The 11058-nt window shown below is 43.6% G+C and overlaps 1 protein-coding gene across 2 annotated transcripts; it reads left to right on the top strand.

Annotated features, from left to right (window-relative positions):
- Positions 1 to 202: 202 nt before the first annotated feature.
- LOC307009448 (histone-lysine N-methyltransferase set-1-like) lies at positions 203 to 9390 on the top strand. Of its 2 annotated transcripts, XM_079633216.1 has the most exons (6): positions 203 to 309; positions 870 to 1011; positions 2452 to 2638; positions 2876 to 2947; positions 9070 to 9111; positions 9209 to 9390. In XM_079633216.1, the coding sequence occupies exons 1-5, from the start codon at positions 204 to 206 to the stop codon at positions 9082 to 9084; spliced, it is 522 nt and encodes a 173-aa protein (XP_079489342.1). In that variant the 5' UTR covers position 203; the 3' UTR covers positions 9085 to 9111; positions 9209 to 9390. The 2 variants fall into 2 exon arrangements, with proteins under 2 accessions (XP_079489342.1, XP_079489341.1); XM_079633215.1 differs by lacking the exons at positions 9070 to 9111; positions 9209 to 9390 and having other exon boundaries at positions 2876 to 3847.
- Positions 9391 to 11058: the final 1668 nt, after the last annotated feature.

Here is an 11058-nt window from a genome sequence, read left to right as displayed (position 1 = left end):
GAGACTGTTTCTTATCATAAGTAGCAAGCCTCAAAACCTCACTTATCAACTATTTATGTGTAAAATGTTGTATTTATTGATACAGACTACAGTCTGACAATAATGTACTGTATATAAAGCATCTATCTATCTATCTAATATATATATATATTTATATATATACACACATACTAATTATGTTGTCTGGAATGTTTTCAGTCAACATGTTAAGAAAGAAGAGAATAAAACCTGAGCAGGATGCAAAAGAACACATATTGTCGGGCAAAGACAAAGCCTTCATTGAGGGACGACAAATCAACACATTCAAAGGTAAATTGTGCACCACAAGGCAATTTGACTATGTTCAGACTGCAGGCAAATCAAATCATAAAGTAGGCATGCACTTGTAAGAATGAAAAGTAGGCCTATTGCTGGCAGTCTGGACATGATCTTTCAAATTCACACATTTTACCCTTGGGTAAGCCGCTAATTTTTTCATAAAGGTTAAGAGATGGAAAAAAAAAAACTTTAAACAATTTTTTTATTATTATTATTTTAAAATAAATACTTAACTATGTATACAGAGAATAATGTAAACATTATTCTCTGTATACATAGTTAAGTATTTATTTTTATTTTATTTGTTGTACCTAATTTGGTTACAACCAAATTCAACTAGTAGACTATATCACAGTGAAAACCAATGCTTGATTTTTTTTATTTTTTTATTTTTTATTTTATTTTTTCTTGCACCTCATATTACATTTATACATTACACAGTTTTACAGGATTTAACTCTTTAAAAGGATAGGTTGGTTAGCTGTGTAACATATAGGTGCACTTGGATTCATGTTTTATTTGTATTATTATATATTATTTTGCTCTTTTAGGGAGAGGTGTGTTTGCACTTGAGCACATTGAACCATCCACCTTTGTTGTTGAATACCGTGGGATTCTCTCTCAAAGTAAACATGTTAAAGATGTTCAAGGCAACTACTTGTTTGACTTCACATGGAATGGAACCAGTTATTGGTAAGCTGGCTGTTTCTTTTTTGGTTTATTTATTTATTTTTGGTTCATATTCAGAGCAAACTAGTTGCATGTCATTCTAATAAAAACAGTTATGATTATGATGATGATTATTATTATTACAATATAGGGCTGCACGATTTGGGGGAAATGTCATATTGCGATTGAGGTCAATATTGCAATTGGAATATGCAATTGCGATATAATAAACAAATGGTTTCATGAGTCTACTTGCTTGGATCTAAAGCAAAATGCACACACAGATTAGTGATAATTCTGAAATGTGTATTTCTCAACTCAAACTAGCAACAACAACTAAATGATTGATAACATCGAAGCCATTGATGTCTGGATATAAATTAATCCACCCCCATTAAAAACATTAATTATAGCCATCCAACATTACAGTGATTCCATCATTACAATTGAAAGCTATAATAAAAAATAAAAAAAACATTTATTAGACTTCATTAAATATAACAGCTTTTAATTTAAGTGAACTTCAAATAATCCTCACATAAACCCATAATAAATGTCATATTTACCTGTGCCCTCCCTTTCTTTCAGGTATACAGAAATTTAATAAAGTTATCAAACATAATAAATAGACTAATCCTTATTAAAGCTACATAAGTTCTTTAGTCAAGAGCAGTGAGTAATTTTCTCTGTCCCCTTTGTTCTTTGATTTACTTTACTGACAGAAAGCTTTGGCTGCTGGCCCTTTAAGAGCAGCCGCTGCTGACAGAGACGCGGATCTCACATGCGCCTCATTCTCTCACAACTCTATACGTCCATCATAAGACTGCTCTTATGTTATGAAGATACTCGACAAACGACATTTTGGCATAATTGTGTGTTATTGTTCGTTCAAGCGCGAAAGAGAACTGTATTTCTGGCGCATGTCTTTCTATGAGTCACAGTCGGACATTCAGCGAATCAGCGCGCTCTCTTTTGACTTGTCTCGCATTAATGGTTTTAAGCAATCGCATGAGAGCATTATCATGTAACACTAGCCAAAGGATGACAAAAAATAACAGATGCTGCGTTAATTGCGTACCAGCCCATTGTTTATTTTACACAAAATCGCAGCATTTTGCGTCATATAATCGCACAGGCTTGACATCGCGATTACGATTGCGATAAGATTAATCGTGCAGCACTATTACAATAGCAGATTTGCTATGGTTCTCATAACATGAGGAACTTATTAGTTAGTAGTGATAATCAATAACATGGTTATTTTTCAACTGGGGTATTATTTTTTTACCTTAAGTGGATCATCTGACCTATTAAATTCTTAGGAAGTCAAGTTAACTTTAACAATGTGTATTTGAATATAGGTTAAATAGGCCAAGGTTAGCCTAACCCAAATGTTCAGTTAGAACCGTATGTTTCAGTGTGTGTCTATGTTTTAAGTTTCTTACTGCACTATTTTTATCACAGCATAGATGCAACAAAAGAGTACGGTGGACATTCACTTGGACGACTGGTGAATGATCCAAATTGCAAAGTCAAGACAGTCATTGTTGACGGAAGGCCACACCTGTGTCTGTTTAGTATAAGACATATCTTTCCAGATGAGGAGGTCACATACAACTATGGGGATTCCTCTTGGCCTTGGCGTTTAAGGGTGAGTCTCTTAAATAATTTATCACTGAAAGTCAACCATGTTCTGTATTTCATGAATGTTAGTTTTTTATATGATGCAGATTATTTTTTTTAAATTCTGCATGTCTGCTTTGTGCACGACGGAGCAATGAAAGGGACACTAGATATTTAGACTTTGGTTGATACTAGAATTAGTTGCGGTGACCAATTGGCAAACATCCTTGCCTCAGTGTTGTACCTGTCTTTCTCATAATTACAGGAATTGTGTGACGAGACATCAGTGGCTGTGACTGAATGCAGTGTGAATCCTTCCTCATCAGTGAAACAGAAAGTAAGTGAGCGCATGTTCCTTCATTGTTTTCTTCTCTTTGACACAGGCAATGTTAAGTGTAGGATGGTTGGGCACCATACTAGACTGGTTGACGTGGACTGTCGTCTTAAAGACCCTGTTGTGACGTCTCAAATTCGAGTAAAATGTACCTTGCTCGGTTCATTCATTTTCATAACTCGTGCGTTGGGGGATGGGCATGACACTGACCTGAAATGTAAGGACAGTTCTCCACTACGAGGACCGTCATGTCAGGGATAGGGTTTGAGGAAAAGATGTTGCTTTGGGTATGTGTCGGCTGCTTCTTTATTGTGGATAAGCTGTAGACCCAATATGCACACTTTTCAATCTGGATATGCTTTGTGACTTTCAGTCACAGAGATGTAAACTGTTAAGGCCCATTCACACTAACCATAACTGTGTTAGGGTCCAACCAGCAGACGGTAACGTTCTGTTTATTGTGATCGCATCTTTGACTGCCGCTTATATATTGAAGCATGTTATAGCAGAATTGATTCCGATTGGCTGTCAATTAAGCAATGTATCGCAATACAAAAATGCAACAATATATATTGTGGATAGTGACAATATGTATTGTGTATAGGACACCCAAAAATAAAAGTTACTGTTTGAGGGGAAACAATCAAGTTTACAGAGTTTTAGTGTCAATACTACATTAAACTACTATATATATATAATGCAGTGGGGGAATATTTGTGGGTCCTGATAATGCTAAATGTCTTTTGTTACCAGTGAAAAGTGGCCTTCATTAATTTAAATATATCTAGTTGGTGACAGAGTGCAAGCATATTTGTCTAAAACAAATCCATCCATCCATCTTCTTTTGCTTATCCGGGGCCGGGTCGCGGGGGCAGCAGTCTAAGCAGAGATGCCCAGACTTCCCTCTCCCTAGCCACTTCCTCTAGCTCTTCCGGGGGGACACCGAGGCGTTCCCAGGCCAGCCGGGAGACAGTCTCTCCAGCGTGTCCTAGGTCTTCCCCGGGGTCTCCTCCCGGTGGGACGCGCCCGGAACACCTTCCCGGGAAGGCGTCCAGGAGCCATCCGGAACAGACACTCCACCCATTTGCATTAACCCTTTGAGCCCGACGGCATCGTCCACGACGCCACACGACTCCTCCGATAAATATTTATATTATTTGATTGATTTTCTTACCGTTTTTTGCAGCAGAAAGCTAACGAGCTAGCCGTCACGGGGGTGTCTTTGGTGTCTTTCTAGCCTTTACAGAAGTTTTTCTATCCAGCCTGGAACTTATGCGTCCTTTTAGAGTGTTTCAGCAATAAATCCAAACACTTATATCCAAGTTTTATCCACTTGATGTCCATAATTTATACATTTTCTGTCATTTTTGCCGCTAGCTCGATGCTAGCTGCCATTTTGGATATCACGTGATTCTTTGCGTGAGGTTGTTGACCAATGACAGGCTGATCCGTCGTCCACGTTGGTGTGCGTCATTACGCATGAACCAAGGCTGATATTGTGGAGAGAGAGAGAGAGAGAGAGAGAGAGAGAGAGAGAGAGAGAGAGACGCACGGCACAGTGGTTTCGAGGGGAGAGAGAGACGCACAGAGAGACGCGAGTTTTGAAGAATACACGGAGAATAATGGATCGTCAGAGATTGAGAAACATGGATCTAAATCAAGCGCTGGCCTTTTTTGATGCCATGGAGGATGATGGATTTTCTGGAGAAGAGAGCTATTTGACTGATGAGGAACTCGATTACCAGGATGGTCTAGACACTGCTGAAGAGTAAGTTCCATTTATTTATTTACTGTAAAAGTATATAAAAAAAACGAATATTATAAAATATAAATTTTCTAAATATGTAATAATAAGTTCTGTAAAAGTAGTATTTCGTTTTCTATGTTTGTTACAGAGTAGTAAGAGTTGTGGATTACACTTTGTCTCTCAGCCATTGTTTGTATCTCTAGGTAAACTCAGACAAACAAAGGATAGTGGGGGGTTGGTCACACCTTTTAGCTGTGGAGAGAATGTCTCAAGGATGTTGTAGTGGGGGGTTGGTCACACCTTTTGGCTGGGGAGAGAGTGCTCATATTATAGCTGTGGTGGGTTGGGGGGTACAGTAGCAATCTCAGCCATTGTTATCTTATGTGAGAAATCAAATACAAAAACACTAATTGATCTGATATGTATGATCTAATATTTTGCTTTATTTGTTTTACAGTCATGATAATGAAGACACCAGCCCACCCACCCGAGCCAGACAGGAAAGCTCCCATTCTTCCGCTGAGGAGGGTCCTCCCACTTCTGCTGCAGCATCCCAGCCTTCCACTTCTGCTGCAGCATCCCAGCCTTCCACTTCTGCTGCAGCATCCCAGCCTTCCACTTCTGCTGCAGCATCCCAGCCTTCCACTTCTGCTGCAGCATCCCAGCCTTCCACTTCTGCTGCAGCATCGCAGCCTTCCACTTCTGCTGCAGCATCCCAGCCTTCCACTTCTGCTGCAGCATCCCAGCCTTCCACTTCTGCTGCAGCATCCCAGCCTCCCACTTCTGCTGCAGCATCCCAGCCTTCCACTTCTGCTGCAGCATCCCAGCCTTCCACTTCTGCTGCAGCATCCCAGCCTTCCACTTCTGCTGCAGCATCCCAGCCTTCCACTTCTGCTGCAGCATCCCAGCCTTCCACTTCTGCTGCAGCATCCCAGCCTTCCACTTCTGCTCCAGCATCCCAGCCTTCCACTTCTGCTGCAGCATCCCAGCCTTCCACTTCTGCTGCAGCATCCCAGCCTTCCACTTCTGCTGCAGCATCCCAGCCTTCCACTTCTGCTGCAGCATCCCAGCCTTCCACTTCTGCTGCAGCATCCCAGCCTTCCACTTCTGCTGCAGCATCCCAGCCTCCCACTTCTGCTGCAGCATCGCAGCCTTCCACTTCTGCTGGAGCATCCCAGCCTTCCACTTCTGCTGCAGCATCCCAGCCTTCCACTTCTGCTGCAGCATCCCAGCCTTCCACTTCTGCTGCAGCATCCCAGCCTTCCACTTCTGCTGCAGCATCCCAGCCTTCCACTTCTGCTGCAGCATCCCAGCCTTCCACTTCTGCTGCAGCATCCCAGCCTTCCACTTCTGCTGCAGCATCCCAGCCTTCCACTTCTGCTGCAGCATCCCAGCCTTCCACTTCTGCTGCAGCATCCCAGCCTTCCACTTCTGCTGCAGCATCCCAGCCTTCCACTTCTGCTGCAGCATCCCAGCCTTCCACTTCTGCTGCAGCATCCCAGCCTCCCACTTCTGCTGCAGCATCGCAGCCTTCCACTTCTGCTGCAGCATCCCAGCCTTCCACTTCTGCTGCAGCATCCCAGCCTCCCACTTCTGCTGCAGCATCCCAGCCTCCCACTTCTGCTGCAGCATCCCAGCCTTCCACTTCTGCTGCAGCATCCCAGCCTTCCACTTCTGCTGCAGCATCCCAGCCTTCCACTTCTGCTGCAGCATCCCAGCCTTCCACTTCTGCTGCAGCATCCCAGCCTTCCACTTCTGCTGCAGCATCCCAGCCTTCCACTTCTGCTGCAGCATCCCAGCCTTCCACTTCTGCTGCAGCATCCCAGCCTTCCACTTCTGCTGCAGCATCCCAGCCTTCCACTTCTGCTGCAGCATCCCAGCCTTCCACTTCTGCTGCAGCATCCCAGCCTTCCACTTCTGCTGCAGCATCCCAGCCTTCCACTTCTGCTGCAGCATCGCAGCCTTCCACTTCTGCTGCAGCATCGCAGCCTTCCACTTCTGCTGCAGCATCGCAGCCTTCCACTTCTGCTGCAGCATCGCAGCCTTCCACTTCTGCTGCAGCATCCCAGCCTTCCACTTCTGCTGCAGCATCGCAGCCTTCCACTTCTGCTGCAGCATCGCAGCCTTCCACTTCTGCTGCAGCATCCCAGCCTTCCACTTCTGCTGCAGCATCCCAGCCTTCCACTTCTGCTGCAGCATCGCAGCCTCCCACTTCTGCTGCAGCATCCCAGCCTCACACTTCTGCTGCAGCATCCCAGCCTTCCACTTCTGCTGCAGCATCCCAGCCTCCCACTTCTGCTGCAGCATCCCAGCAGCTGCCAGGAATAGGCTAGAGGATGGATACCCGACCCAAGCCCGACGGGACCCGCCGGTACCCGACGGGCTGGGCCGGGTTCGGACAGATATTTAGAAATGATGTTCGGGTTCGGGTCGGGCTCGGTCACATCAGCGCGAAGGCATTGAACATTTTAAATTTAAAACAGGTTATTATGTAGGTAGCCAATGTGCCTGATGCTTTCACTTGATGCAAACGTTCGTTTTTGTGATTAAAAAATATGTAAAATATTACCATAACATCTGTCTTCCTGTGTGCGGAAATTTGTTTATGTAGCCGTGGCCCGTGACAACGAAACACGTGCATGTACGCCTGTGTTACGTGCGCTTGTTGCTCCGCGCGCTGAAACGCTCATCTATTGACATTTCTGAATCTCTTCCTTTCAGTTGCTTAATAAAAGCGGGCTTTCCACACAAACAAACGTACATGTGTCATTAGTATGAGAATAAAAAAAAACGGGATTTTAACTTTCGGTCTCGGGTCGGGCTCGAACATAAATATCTGTATGCCTGTCGGGCTCGGGTCGGGTTCGGTTTACTGCTCTGTCGGACGCGGGCCGGGCTCGGACAGAAAAATTCGGCCCGATCCGCACTCTAGAATAGGCCATGAACGGCTGCAGTCACGGTCTAGAGGGAGAGCGCGGTCAAGGTCAAGATCCAGATCCAGATCCGGCAGCTTGAGGGGTCGACAGAGTCCTGAATCCACAAGGTCGAGATCTAGATCACCTCAGCCAGCAGCCCCAACTCCATCATGGAACAGTAAGAGTCAGCCAGACATCCCTCCAGTGCCCAAAAGGTTCGTCCCAACAATAAAGCCAGGACATCATCCATATACACACCATTGGACCTTTTCAAACTTTTTGTCAGTGACAGTGCAGCAACCACTTTGTGTAATAACACATACACAGACGCTGCAAAAAAAACATTGCCACTGGCAAAAAATATTCCTGGAAAAAATTAACTGTTGAAGAATTTTTCCAATATTTAGGACTGACTTTCTTTTTTGCACTGGTGAGACTGACAAATATCCGGGACTACTGGAGGACAAACACCATTTTCAGCCAACAGTTTCCCCACTCAGTGATGGCACGTGACAGGTAGCAGGTAATTTCCTGGAACATCCACATGAGCAACCCTGATGAAGATGTCCACAACGACCGGAAGAGAGGGACACCAGCTTATGACCGGCTGTTTCGTCTGAAGCCCCTTTTAGATGACATCAAACATGCATGCAGAGCATTTTATCGCCCACGGCAGAACCTTTCAGTGGACGAGAGGATGGTGCCAACAAAGGCTCACACTGGCATGACGCAATATATGAAGGCGAAGCCAACTAAGTGGGGCTTCAAACTTTTTGTGCTGGCAGACAGCAGCATTGGGTACACTTTAGACTTTGCTGTATACACGGGGAAGTCTGTGTTTGCTTCTGGTGTAGGACTGGCATACGACTCGGTTATGTCCCTCATGAGCAAATCATTCCTAGGGAGTGGCTACAATGTGTATGTAGACAACTTCTACACAAGTCCAAAGCTATTCATGGATCTCTACAGCATGAACTTTGGAGCATGTGGCACCTACAGGGACAACAGAGACGAGGATGCCCCCGCACAACCACAAATGCCATGAACAAAAAGGATCCTAGGGGCACCATCAGGTGGATCCGTGACGGCCCTCTGGTTTTCGTTTAGTGGATGGACACTCGGGAAGTCTCTGTCTGCTCCACAATTCACCCGGCCTTCTCTGGCAACACAGTTCAGAGGAGGGTAAGAACTCAGGATGGAGGCTGGAACACCAAATCCATTCCATGCCCAACCCCTGTCACTGAATACAACAAGAATATGGGAGGTGTTGATCTTTCTGATCAACTCATCCAATACTACTCCGTTCACCAAAAAACATTTCAGTGTAAAGTGGTCCTTTTCGTGTTACACAGGACCAGAGACTAGTTTTCCCTGTGTGCTTATCTGCTGATATTTCACATGGTCCGAAACTGTTTAGATTGTAGGGCTGGAATACATTTTAATTGTTGCTTTTTACCCCTCAGGAAAAAGCCAAATGAATCAGGATGAAACTGAGAACACCAGAGGTATTTAAACATTTGGGTATATTAAAGTTATTCCATGTATATACATATAGGTGTATAGGTATACATATGTATGTTTGTTTGTTTGTTTGTTTTACAGAGACCAAATTGAGGAGAATAGTGAAAAGGCCATGGAGCCCAAATGAAGTGAATGCTGTCATGAAACATTTCAGAGTCCATATTTCAAAGGGACACCTTGCAACAAAGGCAGAGTGTGAGCAGTGCAAGACTGCAGAGGACCCTGTTCTGAGAGAAAGAACGGCCCAAAATATAAGGGATTTCGTGAGGAACTGAGGTTTGATGTTGAAAAAGAAATCATCTTAGAGTTCTTCGAGAGATCAGTGTTGCCTTCCATTAAAGGTTGTATCAGTGATTTCAGGCCCAAAAATAGGCCCAAATATAAATGATCACATTCATCTAATTTTTCCTAACGATCCGCTAGCTGCCCGCCCCATAAGTATGCCGTCCAAAAACCGCGTCTCTGTAGGCAGCCTAGGCTCTCAGATCTGCACACAAAAGGTGGGGGTGTTGTGGTTTGAGATTTTGCGGTGATTGGTTGGAACTGTCGGTGATTGGTTGGAACACTGTTTATTTTGGTTTTGGTGGTTGGTGAAACCCATTGTTTTTGTGTGCAGATCTCAGAGCCTAGGCTGCCTACAGAGACGCGGTTTTTGGACGGCATGCTTATGGGGCGGGCAGCTAGCGGATTGTTAGGAAAGATTAGATGAATGTGATCATTTATGTTTGGGCCTGAAATCGCTGATACAACCTTTAATGTCTGTGGGTTTTGTTCTCTAAAGTGTTTTTGGGCCAGAAGAGTGTTCAAGACATCCTTTTATTTACTTTTATTAAAACACTGTTTTGAAAGAAATTTACAAATACATGCATTTACTGGAAGGCAATTTAATTTGGTTTTATTTCCAGTGTGTTGCTGTGGTCATTTTGAGGCACACTCCCTCATGCACTTTAGTCCCATAATGGTTAGAGATGTACCGATTACAATTTTGTATTGTAATCCAATTCCGATTTTTTCCGAGGTTGACCCGCCGATACCGATTTTAGCCGATTCCGATTTCATTTTTTCTAACCACTGAACAGCACACACATTTATTTTCTATATGTTTTTTTTTTTATACAAAACACCATATACTTCTACCCAAACTGAATAATAAAAACAAGTTTAAATGGGTGAATTTTCTATAAATATTTTTGAGTCATTTCATTTTCTTTTCTGACATAGCCTATTCCAGTTCTTGTTAAAACACACTAGACATGCAAATTCAGTGCATTTTTGGCACTTTTTGTGTGAAATCATATTTATTTTGCACATCAAAAAAAGTGTGCTTTCACTTTAATTGAGTGTGAGCAACGCAGCAAAAATAGACTGCGCTTCACTGCTGCTCACGCGACGCTCCTGCTTGTCCTGCTCCCGGTGTGATGCACTCATTGATTAACATGCACGCCGAAAAAAATACGCGCCTCTCACGCTTGCGGTGTGAAACTGACGTAATTCATGAGGTTTTCTACATGTGCGTTCCGTGTGCACGTGTGATGCTGATGTTGCGCGATGTTAATCATGCGGTGCCAGAGTGCGTTTGACCGGTATATGTCAGACTGACTGGCCGATCGCCGGTCATGGCCGATCACGTGAAAATCGGCCAATTCCGGTCCCAAGCCGATCAATCGGTGCATCTCTAATAATGGCCTTATTAGACCTCAGTTGTTGAGCCTTTTTTTTACCATTTGCAAAATAAAAATTGCCCTTTCAATTTAATTTTGTTCGTTTTTATTGGCTGTCTAGTTGCATTTCTTCATCTAATTGTCCTTTAACTAGTCTTCTATGAAGTGTAAAACTTGCTGATCTTTAATCCTTTTCTCCAACCAGGTTCATTTTGCACCACGTGTATATGTTGGTTGATATAGCAACAGCACATTGTAGCACTATTTCCT

This window comes from Phoxinus phoxinus (genome assembly GCF_949152265.1).
Source record: "Phoxinus phoxinus genome assembly, chromosome: 13".
In the NCBI taxonomy this organism is placed as follows: domain Eukaryota; kingdom Metazoa; phylum Chordata; class Actinopteri; order Cypriniformes; family Leuciscidae; genus Phoxinus; species Phoxinus phoxinus.
Note: the sequence above shows the minus strand (reverse complement) of the source record. Positions and strands in the feature narration are given on the sequence as shown.